Source organism: Pseudorca crassidens, chromosome 12, assembly GCF_039906515.1.
Source record: "Pseudorca crassidens isolate mPseCra1 chromosome 12, mPseCra1.hap1, whole genome shotgun sequence".
Classification (NCBI taxonomy): domain Eukaryota; kingdom Metazoa; phylum Chordata; class Mammalia; order Artiodactyla; family Delphinidae; genus Pseudorca; species Pseudorca crassidens.
Window position 1 is genome coordinate 70414117 of NC_090307.1, and position 21691 is coordinate 70435807.

The 21691-nt window shown below is 41.3% G+C and overlaps 2 protein-coding genes across 5 annotated transcripts in view; both read left to right on the forward strand.

Moving 5' to 3' along the window:
- CHEK2 (checkpoint kinase 2) overlaps positions 1-1949 on the forward strand; it is a 40118-nt gene extending 38169 nt beyond the window's left edge. For all 3 annotated transcript variants that reach the window (XM_067700365.1, XM_067700367.1, XM_067700366.1), the window contains exons 15-16: positions 756-836; positions 1658-1949. In XM_067700365.1, the coding sequence (XP_067556466.1) occupies positions 756-836; positions 1658-1747 (171 nt within the window). In that variant the 3' untranslated portion in view covers positions 1748-1949. The remainder of the gene's footprint in view (positions 1-755; positions 837-1657) is intronic.
- Positions 1950-6584: 4635 nt separating this feature from the next.
- TTC28 (tetratricopeptide repeat domain 28) overlaps positions 6585-21691 on the forward strand; it is a 594638-nt gene continuing 579531 nt past the window's right edge. For both annotated transcript variants that reach the window (XM_067700377.1, XM_067700378.1), the window contains exon 1: positions 6585-6771. In XM_067700377.1, coding sequence (XP_067556478.1) covers positions 6670-6771 — 102 coding nt within the window. In that variant the 5' untranslated portion in view covers positions 6585-6669. The remainder of the gene's footprint in view (positions 6772-21691) is intronic.

A 21691-nucleotide genomic window follows, 5' to 3' on the forward strand; every position in this document is an offset into this window, starting at 1 on the left:
CTCTCAGGATCTGGGATGCTGGCTCTGAAAGATTGACTGCTAAGGTCTATGGTTCTCTCTGACCCACCTGGAGTTCTGTTTGTTTTGTTTTGTTTTTTGCAAAATAAAATTTATTTGCTAATGAAATTAAAATATAGTGAAAACCAAGAAAATGCTCTTTCAGAAGATTTTATCATATTTCAGCTATATTCTATTGATAATAATTACTTCTATTTTTATTATTTGTATATCACCTTTCGGTTTACCAAGTCCTTAATAATTCTCTCCTACCTTAACACTAGTCAAAACACTTGAAACCATTTGAAATAGTTTGATGGGGCTTTGCGACATAGTGTAATGCATTTTCTACCACAGATTTTCAAGGATCATATAATGAAAATAAATTTATATGACAGGTTTGGATAAGCAGCTATTTCTTTGCTCCCTTGTTTTCACAGATGAAATTATGTAATTCCGTAAGTATATTTTAGTCAACCAATCCTTTTGTTACATAGTTATATAATGGAAAGGTGACAGTTGCTCATTATGTTTTAGTCAGTCTACTAGTAGTAGACATTCACCCGGAGCTCTTAAGCGTATGGGTTTGGTTCAGCCAGTGTTGACTGAGCACCGACTGCTGATTAGACTTTTCCCTTTTCTCCACATTCATCTCCATCTTAGCCTACTTCCCTGGTTCCAGGGGCATCCTAGCCCTGCCTTTCAGGAGCTTTCTTTCCCTCATTCACAGCCTACTTATATTTTTCATTTCTTCACAGGATGAGGACATGAAGAGAAAATTTAAGAATTTGCTTTTTGAAGAAGAAAAGTCGATGACTCTGCCCCAGGTTCCCGCCCAGGTATTCTGGATCATGGTCATTAAATGTAGGCTAAGTTTGAAGAGTCAAATGAGTGGAGGATAAGGAGTTTGAATAGTCTCTTTAGCAGTGATTGCTTAACATTTTTTTGGTAAGGAATAATGTAGTAGATACTTTGTTTCAGCTTGATCTGCTCTGGCACCTTTAGAAGATTTAATAATGAAGACCATGTTTAATGCATTAGAGAAACACAGCTAGGGGTTATTTAGGAAGTCTCCTGTAAGGCAAGATTGGAAGACTTATTAGAGGCTCAGATTTAAATTTGCTGAAAAATTTAAAATTTGGGGGAGTGGTTGATGATTTCTGATTATAATCTTATTCCTCTAAAGTTCTTTGTAGGTATCAGTTAATATCTGTTCATTCCTGTCCTGCCTTCTTTTGGTAACACTCCTCTTCCTACTGCTCCCTTGCAATTTTATAAATGGGGAAACAAAGACACAAAAAAGATTGTCTTCCCACAAAAGAGCAAGACTTGAGGCTCCCTGGGAGAGGTATTGTGGTCCCTTTACATTTCCTAATTTAGAAGACAACCAAGAGGAGGCTGGTTATGCTTCTTACTTTGAATAGACATCATTGAGTGGTTGGAAGCCCCAAGGGAGAGAAATGTCAGTCCGATAAGGGTGTCTGAGTTTGGGAGGGGTGTGGTGGGGATTCAGAGTCAATGAGGACAACCAGTATTCTTGGTCCTAGGAGTTTCACATGAAAGGCTCCAAGTTTACTGGAAGTATATAGGGAAACTTTGGTAAATTGTAACCAAGCCAGAGGTTTTCTTTGAACATCTCTCTCTTTTCCTTTACTTTCAGCCTTCTACAAGTCAAAAGCGGCTTCTTGAAGGGGAAGCAGAGGATGCCGACCCCACAAAGCGCCTGGCTGTTTGTGCTGCTGTCTCGTGAACACCGGTTGACCATGAAAGAAATGTACTTTCTTGAACCCACCTGCCATGTTCTTTAAATCTGTATTGCATAGCTTGTATTTTCATTGTGGGAACAGTTGCTTTTCCACAATCATTGATACACAATTCAAAATGTAATGGAACCTGAGCTTTGTGCTTTTGCTTGTTGATCAGCTCTTAATTACACGCCTTTAGTGTGTGCATATTTGAAGTTGTGTGCCTTTCCTCTGGTGCCTCTTCCTTGGCTGTAACCAGGCAGGTTTCTTGGGATGTATCCCTGGGTGAGTGGCATACAAATTCTAAAGTTGCAGGGGATGGGGCACAGTGAGTCAGGGTGGGGTTTGTCGAGACTGGCCAGAGTCCTTACAAGACGGTCGGTACCTTGGTGCATCTACTATGGGCCAGTTTTTTTTTTTTTACTTTAATTTTTTAAAATTTTGTTTTTCATTTTTATTTTTTTGGCCATGCGGCTTTCGGGATCTCAGTTCCCTGACTAGGGATCGAACCCATACCCCCTGCAGTGGAAGTGTGGAGTCCTAACCACTGGACTGCAAGGGAATTCCCCCACGGGCCAGTTTAGAGTCCCATTCTCACCCTCATCATCCCTGAAACCACAGAGCCAGATAAGTTGTGAAATTCAAAAATTTCCTGATTTTAGGAAGAGGACCAGGCACATCAACTGTGTTTATATGTAATACCCCACTGAATCCTATAACCAAACACTTTAATATTTCTGCAGCAAATATTCACAGTAAGAGGAATAGAGAAAACTGTAAATAGCTTCATGTCACTTCAGGTCCATCTTTTCTGCCACGAGAGTTATGGAGGACTCCCCAGTTTCAGAGCTGTTTGGATTTTGGAAATGTGACTAAGGCATGTGGGCATGTCATGTTGACCCAATGATGACCAAGGAGACCCTGTGTAAAGCGCCTCCCTAGGTTGTTCTTGTCTGGTGATTCTATGGGCTAGGTCCTCTGATCACCTTTACGTTATAGGTGAGGAACCCAGGCTGAAGGAGTAAGGTGACTTACCCAGTGTCACACAGCTAGGAAGTGGCGGAGCTGGGACCCAACCCAGGGCTTTCTGACTCAAATTCATGTTCCTCATCTCCTCCGTCCCTTATTCATTCAGACTCAGGGATGTTGACTCACACTGACAAAACTCACATGAGACTGATTTCTAAATCTTGAATGCCAGTATGTTCAGTCATGATGAATGGGTACAACGCCATGATCTGTGGAAGCTGGGACATCTTGGTGACAAGGAACAGAGGCCCATTCAAATTACTTCATGGAAAAGGGGATCTGTTTCAACCTTACAGAGGGCTGGGCCTGGGAGCCATCAGGAGCCCAGGCAGTTCTAATGGCTGGCTCTTCTTGTCTCTTTCTGACCCACTGATTTTGCTTCTTTTGTAACTTTGGCTGACTGATGCTAGGCCACACTGTAGCTTGCTGACTATGCCATGAGTTGAGTGTCTTGGTTCAGATGCCACTGGTGAGCCAGCCAGGGGAGGGTGAGGGGCACACAGATGTTGCCTCAGGCAATGAGGGTGGTGGTTGGCAATGGAAATTAGAAGGGTGTGCAAGCATTCTGAGGCTTGGCTGGCCTGTTGCTGAGGGCTAGATGGGGATTTAGGTGGTTTGCCTATTTAAAGGAATGAGGCTGAGATTGCCAAGTTAGATGGGTTTTAGCTCATTTGAATATTTAATGTGAAGGCTGCGGTTTCTTAGGGCATCTTTCCCTCTTGGGGTAGCCAGCGAGCCCTTCTCTGTTTCCAGAGCACTTTGTATTAGCTCTCTGATTATACCTACCATGGTAGGATGAATGATGGCCTCCAAAGATGTTCTTATCCTAATCCCCAAAATTTATGAATACGTGACTTTACATAGCAAAAGAGACTTTGCAGGTGTGGTTAAGTGAAGGATCTTGAGATGGGAAGACCATCCTGTTTTATCAAGGTGGGCCCAGTGTTATCACAATGTTCCTTTTAAGAGGGACACAGGAAGAGTCAGAGTCAGAAGAGATGGAGTGGTGCTCTTTCAAAACAGAGGAAGAGGCCACAAGCCACTACAGGCAGCCACTAGAAGCTGACAGACAAAAAGCAAGGAAATGGATTCTTCCATCAGAGCCTCCTGAAGGAACCAGTCCTTTTACTTTACACCTTGACTTTAGCCAGGTGAAACTGATTTCAGACTTCTGCCCTACAAAAGTTAAGAGAATAAATGTGTGTTATTTTAAGCCACCCAATTTGTGGTAATTTGTTACAGCAGCCAGAGGAAGCTAATACACTCATTACTAATGGGGAGACATCAGCTGCCAATATGGGGACACCCAGCATCCACTTCCTCTTCTTAACCTTATACTCCGGTTTTCTTTTTGGGGAATTCTTTCTCCCTATCCCTTGAAGTCATAGAGGGAAGGGGAGATGGTACCTAGGTGTCTGCCTCCCCCCCACACCCCGCACGCTATAGAAGACAAAGGGGTCCCTAGAGGCTCCTCTGGTAGAGCTCCTCTCACTGCCCACCCAGCTGGAGGTGGGCACAGGATTTTGAAATGTGAGCAAATGGAGCTGGGATGGCAACATCATTAGTGGGAGCAATATTGTGCTAATCTGAGCTCTCTGAACTTCCTGACCTTTGGCTTTGGACAAGTTACTTCTAATTGCTGAGCTTTTATTTCCTTATCTGTAAACTGGGTACAATAAGAGGACCATCTTAATACGGCATTTCTGAGGATTCAGTGGTGGAAGTTTCATTTAAAGTGCCTGGTAGGGGATCTGTCAGCGTTGGCTTCTATCATTAAAGGTGGGAGGGTCACATACATAGCCAGAGGGAGCCATAGAAAGTTCTTGAGCAAGGAAGTAACATCACCTGTTTACCTTTTTTGGGTTCACACAAGATGGGTGGATAACTGAGATGCCTTTGACAAAACAGATTTGGGAAATGCCAGGTCTGGGGTGGGTGGTGGGAGCAGAGGTGGAGGGGTACCACCCAGTGACTGAAGTAACTGCCAGTCCCTTTTGAAGAACAGGCATGTTGCTTGGTGGTGGACCTCCGGTGCCTTGATGATGGTGCAGTAGACAGCTGTACTTTGTGTCTGTCCTGAACCTGATGCCCCTTATGGTAATTGCAACCCTATTTTTTCTGGGGGAGGGGAATCCCTCTTCCCACTTGCCCCAACCCCAGGTCCTTCTGGCAGGGTTAACCCCATCCCCTTCCTAGAGGGGCTCCATATAGTCAGATCTGGCCAATCTTGCTGTGATTGGCTCAGGCAGGTCACGTGACCCAAATGGGTCCAGTGAAAGAAAATCCAAGACTTTGGCTGGAACTACTGGGAAACAGCTCCTGCTATGAATATGTAAAGTTACATATTCATAAATTCTGGGGAATTAGGATGAGAACATCTTTGGAAGCCATTATTCACCCTACCATGATGGTAGGTGTGAGTTAGGAGCTGCCCAGGACACTATGTGGAGAGAACTGCATGAGAATGAAGTCATCACAGAGGGAAGCGGAGCTGAGAGATTGTAGAAACACTGAGGTTATCGTTTGAGCACCTGGATCCAGCTATGCCTTAAGTGAGGTACCACCCAAGACTTTTCAATTATTCCCTTAATTGTTTTACTCCAGGTTGAGTTTTTTAAATTAAAAAAAAATTTTTTTGTTTTAAAAATTTTTGGTCACTTGTGTCTGGAAAAGCCCAGACTAATAAATTCAACCACTTACAAACTCCAGGAGACCCTCAGGCACTCTTCCTTTTTTTTTTTTTACAAGTGAAAACATTCTCTGCTGTTGTTTTTGTGCCAACTTTAGGGTTTCCAGAGAGGTTTGGGGCAGAGAATGGAAAGTGAAGATGTGGGAACTAAGTCCCTCCAGCCCCAAGGTTGAGCGAACCCCCTCCCAGCTAATTATACCACAGGGTTTGGGATCAGAGCCCCCATCACTAAACTTTAGGAGTCCTGGAAGATAGAACTGGAATTATACCACTGAAACTTGGATAGCTTGGTGTGTGCCAGGCATTGTGCTCAGAAAGGTGTGTGCCTCATCGGAAAGCTCACCTCAACCCTGTGCTGCTCCTCCCTTTGCAGATTTAGAGATCAAGGCTCTCTGCAAGAACCGGAGGCAAGACTTGAACCGAAATTTCCCTTTTCAAGGGCCCTTGGTTCTTGACCATAAAACAAAATTACTTAAGAGGTCTTGTCACCGGATTACCATTTGGTGAGCACTAGGTGCGGTGTTGACATTTTATCTGGATTATTTCAAGTCCTCCTAACTTGCTGGACGTTCCCGATTAAGGAGAAACAGGCTCCTGGAGACCTGACCTTAATCAGGAAAAGGTGAGTGGAGATGCGGGACTCTAACTCGGATTCTCCATTGAGTCCGGCTTTCCAGGGACATGGACATCAACTGTGCTACTTAGGCTCGCTCACGTGCTCACACACCTTCGCGATGGGGCTCTCATCACCTTAGTGGCGTCTTCCCCCCGGACTTCTTGGGATAATTCCCTCTTGGCTTGGACCATCTCCTCAAGCCCAAGTAGGTGAAGCAAAAGGGGCAGTGCCGAAGGGTCTGGTCCGGCGTCGTCCGCAGTGCGGCAGGTGGCGGCGCCCAGCCCAGAACCGCGAGCTCTCTGGCCCGGCCGGACGGCTGCAGAGGGGGTGGGCGCAACGCTGGGAACAGCGGCCGGCTCCGGAGGGCGCGGGGAGGGGCGCGGCGAGTGCGCGCTTGCGCGGTCGGGGGGACCCGCGGAGGCGCGCGGGGAGCGTGCGCGGCGATGCGCGCGTGCGCGGTGTTGGGTGTGGGGGTGTGTGGGGGTCGCCGCGGAGGCGCGCGGCACGGCGGGAACATGGCGCGCGGGGCCGGCGCGCGCGCCTAGCTGGCGGGACCGTTAGCTCGAGGCGGACGCGGCCCGGGCCCCGCGGAGATGGAGCAGTCGCCGCCGCCGGCGCTCGAGCCCACCCCGGGGTCGACCCCGGCACGGAGCCGTAGGCGGCGGGAGCCCGAGTCACCGCCGGCGCCGCCTCCGGTGAGTGCGTGAGGGGCGCGGGCCGGGAGACTTTCTTTGTGAAACTCCGTCGGTGCGAGCCGGGCCGGGCCTCGGCGGCTGACGAGCGCCCGCGAGGCGGAACCCGCCCCGTCGTCCGGGTTCGAGCCCTGCCTCGCGCCACTCGGCAGCGGGACCCGGGCTGTTGCCTGCCCGCCTCAGTTTCCGCGGGAGTGTGTGTGCGCGCACGGGGGGCCGTATACAGTCGGCGCCTAATGCGCGCGGTGCCAATCCCTTGCCTCCGTCCCCGCTGGGCGGTGGCTGCCTGTGACCCGGGCCCACGGGAGAGGTAGACCGCAGCCGCTAGGAGACAGGTGTCGGCCAGCCTCGGGAGGCTCAGGTGCAGACAGCCCCAGGTGGAGTCTAAGGCAGTGAGCTGTCCGTTCCCGGAAGGAAGCAAGTCTGTCGGTGTCTCAGCACAGAGTGATTTTGGAATGCTTTACATCCATCTCAGCGTGGTGGTGTGTTTGGGGTATTTATCGGTCAGGGTGAAGGAAGTTGAGTGAAATGGACTTCGGAGGTGTGGCTCCGGCTGGATGGGATGGGATGCCCCCGAGCATTGGGCTCTCCAAACAGCCAGGGCATAGGAATAATCTGGAGCGCTTGATAAATATACAGGCGTCACAACTCACCCCAGGCCCAAGGACTCAGACTCTCCAAAGCAGAGGAGCAGATTTTGAATTTTTAACAAGCTCCTGAGTGATTATATCAGGCACATTTGACAAGCACTGTTTTAGTGTAAGCCTCCTGCGAGCAGGGACCTGATCTGTTCATTGCTCACCATGGCATCCTGGTATCAGGCGCAGTGCTTAGCACATGGTAGATGGTCAGTACATATTTGTAGAAAGACTAAATGACTTAGGGAGTTTCCAAAATAGGAGTTCTTGTACTTTCAGGAGCTTTTTGAAGTTATTATCTCTGTCACATTTACTGTATGATGTGATTTTTCTCAGTCCCAACTTAACTTTTGTAACTGTTTATAAATGCCTTCTTTTCAGTATATTTTAGGCAAAAGCAAGGTATACCTTGCTTAGTATAAACCATCAACTATGTATAATCCTAGCTAGGTTAAAATTAATTCTGAAACTAAATTCTGAATAAAAAAATTGCACTTTTCTTTCTTTTCATCATTTGGGAACACTAGACTTATAGGATTTTGTTCTTTTCAGTCAGGTGAATATTTACATTTTCATCAAAGCAAATCTGAATTACTGTTTATTCAGAAAAGTTGGCAATTTGCTTAAACCTCTGAGTATTTGTAATTTTTATGTGGTATTTTGAAATTGAGATTTATGTTTAGTTCAGAGTCAATGCTAAAGTAGAATTGTTTGAAAGTTATTTGATATTTCAGGAGCTGTTTTTTTCATGTTTTTTGAATTTCAGTACTTGATTTAATTTCAGTAGTTTGTTGTTCATGGACAAAATATGAATGTATAGGAAGACAAAATTTTAGGAATATGCATATGAAGAAGAAAAATTGAAAATTAGGTGCTTTTTTTCTCTCAGCGTTTCATTTTTGTAGTTCATGCACATGTCTTTTTAAAAATTCCTTATTTTAATTGAGGTATCAATATAATTGACATGTAACATATTAGTTTCAGGTGTACAACATAATGATTTGATATTTATATATATTGCAAAGTGATCATCACAGTAAGTCCAGTTAACATCCATTACCATACATAGTTACAGTTTTTTTTTCTTGTGATGAGAGCTTTTAAGTTCTACTCTTTTAGCAACAATCAAATATACCATACAGTGTTATAGTTCTATAGTCACCATGCTGTGCATCCCCATGACTTTTTTTTTTTAAAGTGTCTTAAAAAACCCCAGCTTTGTTGAGATATAATTAATCTTACAATATGTGGTCTTTTTGTGACTGGCTTCTTTCACTTATCACAGTGTTTTTGAGGTTTATCCATGTTTTACCTGTATCATTTATTTATTGCTGAATAATACTTAATTGAACAGATATACCACATTATATCTTTTCATGCATTGATAGACATAGGTTTTCCCCCCCACTTTTTGGTTATAATGAATGATGCTGCTATGAACATTTGTGTACAAGCTTTAGTGTGGACATATGTTTTCATTTCTCTTGGGCATATCCCAATTGCTGGGTTATATGGTAACTCTATTTTAACCTTTTGAAAAGTTGAAAAACTGTTTCCTAAGTCATTGCATAATTTTGCATTCCCACCAGCAGTGTATGAGAGTTTTACATTCTTGTCAGTACTTGTTATTGGTTTGTCTTTTTTTTTAAATTAATTTTATTTATTTTTGACTGTGTTGGGTCATCATTGTTGCCCACTAGCTTCCTCTAGTTGTGGCGAGCGGAGGCTACTCTTCGTTGTGGTGTGCAGGCTTCTCATTGCAGTGTCTTCTCTTGTTGTGGAGCACCGGCTCTAGGCGTACGGGCTTCAGTAGTCGTGGCACACGGGGTCAGTAGTTGTGGCTCGCAGGCTTAGTTGCTCTGTGGCATGTGGGATCTTCCTGGACTAGGAATCGAACCCATGTCCCCTGCACTGGCAGGCAGATTCTTAACCACTGCGCCACTAAGGAAGTCCCACGGTTTGTCTTTTTAACTTAGCCATCCTAGTAGGTGTTAAGTGGTATCTTATTGCAATTTTGATTTGCATTTCCTTGATGACTAATGATGTTGGGCATATTTTTTTGTGTGTGCTTATCGGCCATTTGTATATCTTTGGAGAAATTTCTGTTCAAATCCTTTGTCCATTTTGGGGGGGTCCAATTTTTAATTGGGTTATTTGTCTTTTTATTATTGAGTTGTAGGAGTTTTAAAAATATTTTGGATACTAAATTAGGTATATGATTTGCAAATGTTTTCTCCCATTCTGTAGGTTGTGTTTTAACTTCTTTGACAGTGTCCTTTGTTGCAAAAAACGTTTTAATTGTGATGAAGTTCTTTTGTTACTCATGCTTTTGGTGTCATATCTAAGAATCCATTGCCAAATTCAAGGTCATGAAGGTTTACCCCTATGATTTCTTCTAAGAATTTTATGTTTTTAGTCCTTATATTTAGGTCATCAATCCATTTTGAGTTAATTTTTGCATATGGTGTAAGGCAGTGGTCCAAATTCATTCTTTTGCATATTGTGATCCAGTTGTCCCAGCACTATATATTGAAAAGACTGTTCTTATCCCATTGGGTGGTGTTTGCACCCTTATTGAAAAATCAGCTGAATATGTGTTAGGTTTTTTTCTGGATTCTCAATCTTATTCTATTGCCTATCCTTATGCCAGTACAACACTAGTTGGTTACAGTAGCTTTGTAATAGGTTTTGAAATTAAGTGTAAGTCCTATAACTTTGTTCTTTTTCAAGACTGCTTTGACTTTTCTGGGTCCCTTACATATGGATTTTAGGATCAGCTTATCAATTTCTGCCCAAGAGTAGCTGGGATTTTTATAGAGATTGTGTTTAATCTGTCCTTTCAATGATGTTTTATAGTTTTCAGGCCCAAGTCTTACACTTCTTCCAAAAATTTATCTGTAAGTATTTATTTTATTCTATTAGATGCTGTTGTACATGGTACTGTTTTTAACATTTCATTTCACATCATTGTTCATCACTAGCTCATTGCTAGTGTATAGAAAAAATACAGTTGAGTTTTGGATATATCTTTTAGCTTCATCGTTTAGTGGTAGTCTGTTCCAATTTTCTGTTTCAGATCTTTCCTCGAAAATAGTGAGGAAGAATGGTCTTTGAAAACTCAAGCATGGATGCAAATCCAGGTTCATATCTCTAAGTTTTGGCTCTGCTACTTACTAGTTGAGTTTTTGACAAATCTTAATGTTATATATCCAGTGTTCTCATATGTATAATGGGACAGTAATATCCATCTCAAAGAATTAAGTAAAAGAGAATGTATGTAGGTAGATATTTAGAGCAATGCCTTGCGTGTGGTAGGGATTTGGTACTTTGTTGTTCTTTTGCTAATTAACTCTATTTAAAAGCAAGCCCCAAAGCAAACAAAACTGCCAAACCAAAAAAAAAACCCAAAAAACCCTCCCCCCCAAAAATAAACAAACCTAAAACCTCAGACCAAAAAAAAAAAAACAAACACCAAAAAAACCCCCCCACAAAACAAAATCCTCAAACCTCTTCCTGTCCCCGTCACTTTTCTGTGACCCAGGAAATCCCTGTGAGTGTTTGAGGAACAGTGAAGGAGTCTTTCACACCACACAGTTGTATTGTAAAAGGCTGCTAAATCTAGGCTGCTCTATATGATATTTGACAACGTATTTGTATGTATTATTAAAAATAATAAAAGTATAACTGAAAGCTGTTTGCTCTTACCCCATAGTTCTTATTAATGTCCTGTTCTTTTACTACTTATTTCTACTAAAAGCAGAAGCAGTATTTTTTCATTAAGTTTGTTGATTACAATTCTTATTTCTTTTGAATGATTGCTATTTTTTTTAACATCTTTATAGGAGTATAATTGCTTTACAATGTTGTGTTAGTTTCTGCTGTACAACAAAGTGAATCAGCTATATGTATACATATATCCCCATATCCCCTCCCTCTTGCATCTCCCTCCCACCCTCTCTATCCCACCCCTCTAGGTGGTCACACAGCACTGAGCTGATCTCCCTGTGTGATGAAGCTGCTTCCGACTAGCTATCTATTTTACATTTGGTAGTGTATGTATATCACTGTTACTCTCTTACTTCTTCCCAGCTTACCCTTCCCCCTCACCGTGTCCTCAAGTCCATTCTCTACATCTGCGTGTTTTTTTTTTTTTTTTGCGGTACGCGGGCCTCTCACTGTTGTGGCCTCTCCCATTGCGGAGCACAGGCTCCGGACGCGCAGGCTCAGCCGCCATGGCTCACGGGCCTAGCCGCTCCGCGGCATGTGGGATCTTCCCGGACCGGGGCACGAACCCGTGTCCCCTGCATCGGCAGGCGGACTCTCAACCACTGCGCCACCAGGGAAGCCCCTACATCTGCGTTTTTATTCCTGTACTGCCCCTAGGTTCCTCAGAACCATTTTTTTTTTAGATTCCATATATATGTGTTAGCATACAGTATTTGTTTTTCCCTTTCTGACTTACTTCACTCTGTATGACAGACTCTAGGTCCATCCACCTTCACTGCAGTACTATTTACAATAGCCAGGACATGGAAGCAACCTAAGTGTCCATCGACAGATGAATGGATAAAGAAGATGTGGCACATATATACAATGGAATATTATTCAGCCATAAAATGATTGCTGTTTTTAAAAAACTTAGAGACAAAGCCTGATGTTTGAATTGAAATTTAATAGTATTATTTTTATTTTGGTGCTTCTTCAGTAGCTGGAGTAGATTACTATTTTGTGCAGGAGGAAACCAGAGACAACAATATAATACAGATATGATGCTTGTAACATATGTTCATTGAATGTGTATTCACTACGAACCAAAGAAAATAATTGTTTATACTGTAAATATTATTTAAACAATATAAACTTACCTTCAGAATCACAATTATAATTAAATTTATAACCCACAGATCCACAGATTGATCTCACAGACATTTCTATAAGAATATTTTATTTATTTATTTATTTTCAAATTTATTTATTTATTTATGGCTGTGTTGGGTCTTCGTTGCTGCCCACAGGCTTTTTCTCTAGTTGTGGTGGGTGGGGGGCTACTCTTCGTTGTGGTGCGTGGGCTTCTCATTGCAGTGGCTTCTCTTGTTGTGGAGCACGGGCTTCTCATTGTGGTGGCTTCTCTTTGTGGTGGCTTCTCGTTGCGGATACGGGCTCTAGGTGCGTGGGCTTCAGTAGTGTGGCACGCGGGCTCAGTAGCTGGGGCTTGCAGGCTCTAGAGCGCAGGCTCAGTAGTTGTGGCGCACAGGCTTAGTTGCTCCGAGACGTGTGGGATCTTCCCGGACCAGGGCTCGAACCTGTGTCCCCTGCACTGGCAGGCGGATTCTTAACCGTTGTGTCACCAGTCAAGTCCCTGTAAGAAAATTTTATTTTATTTATTTATTTATTTATTTTTGCAGGACGCGGGCCTCTCACTGTTGAGACCTCTCCCGTTGCGGAGCACAGGCTCCGGACGCGCAGGCTCAGCAGCCATGGCTTACGGGCCTAGGCCGCTCCGCGGCACGTGGTATCTTTCCGGACCAGGGCACGAAGCTGCGTCCCCTGCATCGGCAGGCAGACTCTCAACCACTGTGCCACCAGGGAAGCCCAAGAAAATTTTAAATCAAAGTGTCTGTATTAAAAAAACCCAAAAAACCACAGCCTTTTATTATTAATCATTAGAGAAATGCAAATCAGAACTACAATGAGATCATCTCACACCAGTCAGAATGGCCATCATCAAAAAATCTAGAAACAATAAATGCTGGAGAGGGTGTGGAGAAAAGGGAACACTTTTGTACTGATGGTGGGAATGTGAATTGGTACAGCCACTATGGAGAACAGTATGGAGGTTCCTTAAGGAACTAAAAATAGAACTACCATATGACCCAGCAATCCCACTACTGGCCATATACCCTGAGAAAACCATAATTCAAAGAGTCATATACCAAAATGTTCATTGCAGCTCTATTTACAATAGCCAGGACATGGAAACAACCTAAGTGTCCATCATTGGATGAATGGATAAAGAAGATGTGGCAAATATATACAATGGAATATTAGTCAGCCATAAAACGAAACGAAATTGAGCTGTTTGTAATGAGGTGGATGGACCTAGAGTCTATCATACAGAGTGAAGTAAGTCAGAAAGAGAAAGACAAATACCGTATGCTAACACATATATATGGAATTTAAGAAAAAAAAATGTCATGAAGAACCTAGGGGTAAGATGGGAATAAAGACACAGACCTACTAGAGAATGGACCTGAGTATATGGGGAGGGGGAAGGGTAAGCTGTTACAAAGCGAGAGAGTGGTATGGACATGTATACACTACCAAACGTAAAATAGATAGCTAGTGGGAAGCAGCCGCATAGCACAGGGAGATAAGCTCGGTGCTTTGTGACCACCTAGTTGGGTGGGATAGGGAGGGTGGGAGGGAGGGAGATGCAAGAGGGAAGAGATATGGGAACATATGTATATGTATAACTGATTCACTTTGTTATAAAGCAGAAACTAACACACCATTGTAAAGCAATTATACTCCAATTAAGATTTAAAATAAATAAATTAAAATAAATAAATAAATAAAACAAACAAAAACACAGCCTTTTATTATTCCAAAAACTGCATGTGTGCATGGTATATAATTAGAAAACATAAGACGAGCAAAAATCCCCCCCCCCGGTAACATTACTAATATAGTGATTACTACTCTTAATACCTTAATACATGACTTTCTGGAACTTCTTCTGTACATCTTTCTATATAACAATATTTGCACACATACAGACAAATGTATATAGGTATTTTAAATAAGACTGTATAAAATATCTTTAATTATATTTAAAATCATCTTTATTTAGGTATAATTTATAAAAAAATAAAATTTATCAACTTAAAGTGTATAGTTGTATGAGTTCTGACAAATATGTATAGTTGTATAATCACCATTACAGTAAAAGTTGTAGAAGACTTTTCTTTTTTATTACTGAGTACTGCTCCAATGTATGTGTCCTGCAATTTGCTATCCAGTTACTAGTCAGTGAACATTTGGGTTTTTTTCTGGTTTTTAGTGATTGTGAATAGAGCTACTATGAACATTCACATACAAGTCTTTGTGTGTTTCATAAGACATACAGACAGACACATATATATATATATTTCGTAAGTGTTTAGGAGTGGGATTGCTGGATTGTATGGTGAACATTATATAGATACTGTTTTGAAACCTTTTTTTTCAGGCAGTGACCCCCCTCCCCACCAACTTTCCATTTAAATAAATTTTCCTCTTAATAAATTCTCAGACAGTATTAAAAATTTTGCCTATGGGGCTTCCCTGGTGGTGCAGTGCTTAAGAATCCGCCTGCCAGTACAGGGGACACGGCTTCGAGCCCTGGTCCAGGAAGATCCCACATGCCGCAGAGCAACTAAGCCTGTGTGCCACAACTACTGAGCCTGTGCTCTAGAGCCTGCATGCCACAGCTACTGAGCCCACGTGCCACAACTACTGCAGCCTGCGCGCCCAGAGCCTGTGCTCCACAACAAGAGAAGCCACCGCAATGAGCCGGTGCACCACAATGAAGAGTAGCCCTGGCTTGACGCAACTAAAGAAAGCCCGTGCTCAGCAATGAAGACCCAACACAGCCAAAAATAAATAAATTTATTTAAAAAAAAAATTTTAACTATCTAAGAATGTTCTTTGAAGCTGTTATGTCAAAATCAGTATCTAATCCAGGATCATGCCTTAATTAATGTCACTGAAGTTTCTTTTAATGTAGCATGGTCCCTTTTTTCATGACTCTGAGTCACTGGGAAGACCAAACCAGTTGTCGTGCAGTTATCTTCTGGATTTGTCTGGTAGCTTCCATGTGGTGCCATTTACCTTGTTTCTTTATTTCCTGTAAACTAGAAGCTGTATAAAAAGACTTGATGGATCCAAGTTAAATATTTTGGCTAGATTATACCACTGGTAATGTCTACTTATTGTTGCGATAAAAGGCTTGTTTTATCATTAATATTTTCTTGCTGTTGAGAAACAGAAAGCAGTTATAATATCCTTCTATTCTTTAACTAGAGATCAGAGACTAGTCCGTTTTACTAGAGATCAAAAGTAGTATTGGGAGATTGAACAAGCAGTAACAGTAACTAGAGAGTAGAACAGTAAAAGGGGGGAAGCAGGTGTCATAGTATGGCTCTAACTGCCCTTACTGTGACCACTACCAAAAAACCCCTTTTTATCTCATGGCTGTATTACCTCTAGGAGAGGAAATTTCAGTCTGGAGAACGTGCATTATTTAATAATTAATAGTGTAAAGTTAAATTGCAGTAATCTGAAATGTGAGTTGTTGAGATTCTAGCTGACAAATAACTGTAATGAGGATGTGGTACTATGTTGTGGATAAAGAACAGGTTGCTAAGAAATAGCACGTGGTCAAAGTAAAACAGCAAACCTGACTCTGTTGTAGCTTTGCAAGAGTGAAAAAAAAGTTTAGCTGTGACTGTTAAATATGGAAGGCATCTTATTGTATATGGTTTTCCTTTTCATGATTATATATCTGGCATTTCCAGGCTGTGACTGGCTAAGTTTGCCATAGTAGAAGTTCAAAAATTGCCATAGTAGTGTTTCAACATACTGTGGACTTAGTTCAGAAAATGGTAGGAAAATTTTCTTATCAGTATTCTCTGCACTTCCAGAATTGCATAAAGAACATCACTTTGATGAAGATGAAGCTTACTTTGATTATTATTTCCCTCTGTCAGTCATCATAAAAGGAAAGTCAAACCTTGATACTTACATTTTGCCAAATCATGCATATAGAAAGCCATCGGTGCCCATTTTTAGATTATAGATGCAAGAAAAAATAATTTTTGAAGATGAGGAGGGGAAAGTAAGAATAGGTTAAAAGAAAAGACATATTGGAAAAGAATCATCCAAATAAATAGAAAGTAGGAGCAAGTGGAGATGAGAGAAGAGGGTAATTATTAGATTTAAAGGACAAACATTCTAAAAATTATTATTGGGATCTCTTGTGTGACCTTTCTTTCTTTTGTGATTGAACTCTGCAGCATCAAGTAAAGCTGGAATGGATTCAGTTCTTTGGGGCTGAAGGTATTTTTCTTGGTTGTTTTATTTTAGCAGTTGGACTGGGCAGTTTAAGGAATGTAGTTTTAAAATAATAAGTCTAATCTTGACATCCTATGTTCATGGACCAGAAGACTTAACCGTGTTAATATCGCAGTACTCCCCCACATGATGTACAGGTTAAGTGAAATTCCTATCAAAATCCCATCTGCCTTTTTTGCAGAGATTGACAAGCTGATCCTAAAATCCACATGGAAAGGCAGGGTACCCAGAATAGCCAAGGCAATCTTGAAAAAGAACAAACTTGGAGGTCTCACACTTCCCAATTTCAAAATCTACTATAAAGCAACAGTAATCAAGACAGTGTGGTACTAGCTTAAGAATAACACAGGTCAATGAAATTGAGAGTCCAGAAATAAATCCTCACATTTACAGCCAACTGATTCTCAACAATGGTGTGAAGACAATTAAATGGGGGAAAGAATGGTCTTTTCAGTGAATGTTGCTGGACAACAAACAACTGGATATCCACCTGCAAAATGATGAATTTGGACCCTTACCTCACACCATACACAAAAATTAACTCAAAATAAATCGAAGACCTAAATGTAAGAGCAAAAACAATGAAAATCTTATCAGAAAACACAGGTCTGTAAGTGACAACATTTTTATAAATTTATTTATTTATTTTTGGCTGCGTTGGTTCTTCATTGCTGTGTGTGACTTTCTCTAGTTGCGGTGAGCGGGGGCCACTGTTCCCTGTGGTGCATGGGCCTCTCATCACGGTGGCCTCTCCCGTTGTAGAGCACGGGCTCCAGGCATGTGGGCCCCAGCAGTTGTGGTATGTGGGCTCAGCAGTTGTGGCTCGGTTCCAGAGTACAGGCTCAGTAGTTGTGGCGCACGGGCCCAGCTGCTCCGCGGCATGTGGCATCCTTCCGGACCAGGGCCTGAACCTGTGTCCCCCGCATTGGCAGGCGGATTCTCAACCACTGCGTCACCAGCTTCGCTGGTGACAACATTTTTAATGCAAGCATGTTAACCTCCAAGTGCTTATGAGATATTATGCCAAATTGTAGAGCAGAGGAAGTCATCAATTCCATAAGACTTAACCCTGTGACCGTCTTTTACTAAGAGCTTAGTTTCCTGAAATTTTGTTAGTACAGTTTGATACTGAAAAGTATATATTTAATAAGGGCAAACACTTAGGTTGAAACAGTACCTTTTATTTTGGAGTTAATTGGTCATTCCCATTTCCCTCTCAGGAGTTTGCATGCTACTAATATTATTTTGGAATTCAGGCACCTTTGTTGGACATTTGGTCCTGTGTATAGTTTCTTGTCCTTGGGAAAAGTATCTGACAGGGGATTGCACAATTTCCTGAGAGGATACTAAAAAAGTACTAAAAACACTGCCACAAATGCTTTTGTTCTGTATGTAATGTCTTTGTGTAGAGTGCTGTCTTGGATCCTTATGGTTTTAGCTTATGTAGAAACAGCATTTTTAAAAGTTGCTCCACTGTCAAATAATGCTCTTCTTAAATTCATTGCTTCTTTCTTTATTTTATTTTTGGCTGCTTTGGGTCTTTGTTGCTGCGCGCGGGCTCTCTCTAGTTGCGGAGAGCAGGGGCCACTCTGTTGCGGTGTGTGGGCCTCTCATTGTGGTGGCTTCTCTTGTTGCAGAGCACGGGCTCCAGGTGTGCGGGCCTCTGTTGTTGCAGCACGCAGGCTCAGTAGTTGTGGTGCATGGGCTTAGCTGCTCTGCCGGCTGTGGGATCTTCCCAGACCAGGGCTTGAACCCGTGTCGCCTACATTGGCAGACAGATTCTTAACCACTGTGCCACCAGGGAAGTCCCAAATTCATTGCTTCTTAATCTCCACAAAGATTTATGAAAACCATTTATAGAAGTTGTTCAGGAAATTGGTCATAAATTCCAAATATATTTCATAAAAAAATAAAATTTTTGTTAGGTATATTTGGAAGAACCATGTAAATTATAGAGTACTGTGTGTTCCTTCCATAAGTATAAGGTCTGTTGGTTTCAGATTATTATCACTAACATGTGCTTACTATGTGTTAAGCACTGTTCTAAGTCCTTTACATAAATTAACTCATTTAATCCTCACAACTATCTTATAAGGTAGTTATTATTGTTATCACTGTTTTACACATGAGGAAACTGAGATACAGCAAGGTTACTAAGTAGTAACTTACTCAAGCTCCACAGTTAGGAAGCTGAGTTGCCCTGGATTCTAATTTAGTAGTTTGGCTCTGGAGTCTACGTTCTTAACCACTGCCCTAGACTATCTTTGATTTGAACGATCATTAAGGAAATAGTCATCAATTAGAACTTTTGCTACTGAATGTTAGACTTGTTGCAGAATAGCAGTATAGGAATTCCCCTGGATATTTTGTTAAAATCTAGTTTTCATTGTGGGGTTTAAGGTTATGTTGGCACAGTATTCTGGAATTTGAGTCCCTATAATGATGATAGAGCCAAAGAATGAGTACTTGATACTAAGTTTATTCTTTCATTTTATTATCTTTCAACTTTTCATCAATCAAAAGATAAAATTAACTACAATGTAAGCAGTTTATTTTTAAGTATTTAAAGTTATAAAGCTGTTATTAAACTAATGCTTAATGGAGTACCTGACATAAAGGATTCTTGAATGAATAATGGGAATTAAACCAGATAATGAAGAAAAGTATTAAATGAAATGAGTCTATATAAAAATAATAGTTTTTAAGATAGTAAAGAAGTGATTCTAATTTCATATGCATCTCTGAAATAAAAGGAATTATAAAATAAAATCATAGCTTGTATCTTCCTTATTTATTGATGAAGGGAATCAGTCTTTATAATGCAAATTAAAAGTTGTTAACTAAAAACAAAGCAAAATTAATACTATAAGTTATTTATTGATTCAGAATTTTAGCCCAAGTTCAGGTTTGTGAAATTAACATATAATTTTAGTTTCCTGAAAGAAGTTTTTGATTGTTTAAAAAAAAAATGGATTCCAGAAATATATTCTTCATTTGAACTTCCTGAGAGAGTTAAATGTAAGTATTTACTTAATAAATATCAATTTTTGAGCTTTTCCTTATTCTTGAAGGAAAGAGTTGAAATAATTGAATGTCTAGAGACAGTTTTACACCGCTTTTTGTTTGTTTGTTTTTGCTGCACTGCACAGCTTGTGGGATCTCAGTTCCCCACCCAGGGATTGAACCTAGGTCCTGGCAGTGAAAGTGCTGCATCCTAACCACTGGACCACCAGGGAATTCCCTATACTGCTTTTTTTTTTTTTTGCGGTACGCGGGCCTCTCACTGTTGTGGCCTCTCCCGTTGCTGAGCACAGGCTCCGGACGCGCAGGCTCAGCGGCCATGGCTCACGGGCCCAGCCGCTCCGCGGCACGTGGGATCCTCCCGGACCGGGGCACGAACCCGCGTCCCCTGCATCGGCAGGCGGACTCTCAACCACTGCGCCACCAGGGAAGCCCCTGCTTTGTTTTAAGTCATGTCTATTTGTGAACTCAAAGCTATTTAGAGAAGGATTTAAAATTTTTATCCTTTGTGAGATGGGTTGTAAACAAATTGGCAGATATTAGAAATACAATTACTCTTCTACTTTAGAGTACATATTTCTAGTTGAAGTTGGAAGACAGAGAATTAGTCGATGTGTTTGCTAGTTAATTTTTTTTTCAAAATGTGGTTGGTTTCCCACCATTGTCATAGCATTTTGATTGATTTTATAGAGGGAGTTGTGAAAGTGAATTTGTGTCAATTTGGCTCAAATATTTTTAAAAAGTTTTGTTTCTTGTGTATTTTATCACTTTTTTTCATAATGAGTTTAGATACACCAGTATTTTAACATTGGCTTTTAAAAATCATGACACTGAAAACACATATTATGTTTAACAATACTGCAGAAAATAAAAGTTACTTTTATTAAATTTCCACTTATACAAAGTTTGTATGTAAGACATGTATTTACAATTAAGGATAACGAACTCTTAAATTTTATATTCTCAGCCCAAGATATTTTTGAGCTTCAGTAAATAGAAACCATAATTTATAAAATAGATTGTGTATACCTACCATGAATTACCTTACTTTTGATTTCTGAATGGGACAATAGTGAAGGTAGTAGTTTTATTTTGCAGTGTGGAAGATGATTTCATTGCCTGATTTTCTACCCATTTTGTCCTGTGTGTGTTGTCAGGTCAGATGTTCTCAACCAAGAGTCTTAAAAAATCACTCCATATGTGAGAAAATTATTTCCCTTATAGCTGCAAGTCCAGATATGAACTTTAAAAAGCATGTAAGCAAGTTGTGCTTAAGTGTTGCATTTCAAAGGCTGCCTTAAATTTAGAGGGTTGTGTATCATGGCATTGTAGCATATGTAGTGTCAAAAGCATGAGGTCTGTACCTTATTGTCCTATCCATAAAGTGAGAATGCTACCGTTGCTTATTTTACAGGGTTGTTGTCAGGATTAAATGAATTAATATGTATATGTTATTTAAAACACTTCCAGGCACATAGTAAGTGTTAAATAAATGCTAGGGGTGTGTGTGTGTGTGTGTGTGTGTGTTGTGTTTTGTTGTTGTTATTACTATTGTTGACCTAAAACAAATAGACTGCCAGATATTTCTCCAGCAAAGATGAGTTTATTTGGGATCAGTAGAGAATTGCAGTTTGGGGTGGGCATCCATGGTGAGCACGCATGGCAAGGAAAGGAGAACACTTCTATAGAGAGGAAGTTGGGAGGACAGTAGTAAAGGAGTCCATGGCTTTTCAGTGGTTGTGTCCTTGCCAGGAAAGAAGAGGAACCTTTCTTCTTCCTGTTGGGCTCTGCTATCGTTACAGGGTATGGGAGCTCCCCTTTCTGGTCTCCCAACTCCATTTAACTGAGGTTTCTTTCCTGGGTGTAGTATCTCATGTTGGAGGGAAAGTGCACATATTGGAAAGTTAATTATGTCGTATTTGAGTAACAAGGAGGGCTAGGAGGGAAAACTCTCAGGTACTTTTTATCTAAAATCCATATGTCGTAAAGATCACAGACACTGGAGATCATCTGAAGTGCTATGTTATCATCAAAGGTTTGGTGGCAAACTTTCAACAGGCTTGGTCCAGATATCTTGGGAAAGCTGTCTCATCAGATGTCATCTGCTTCAATTCCAGGAAATCTTTACTTTCAGATCACCAGATGATGGTGCA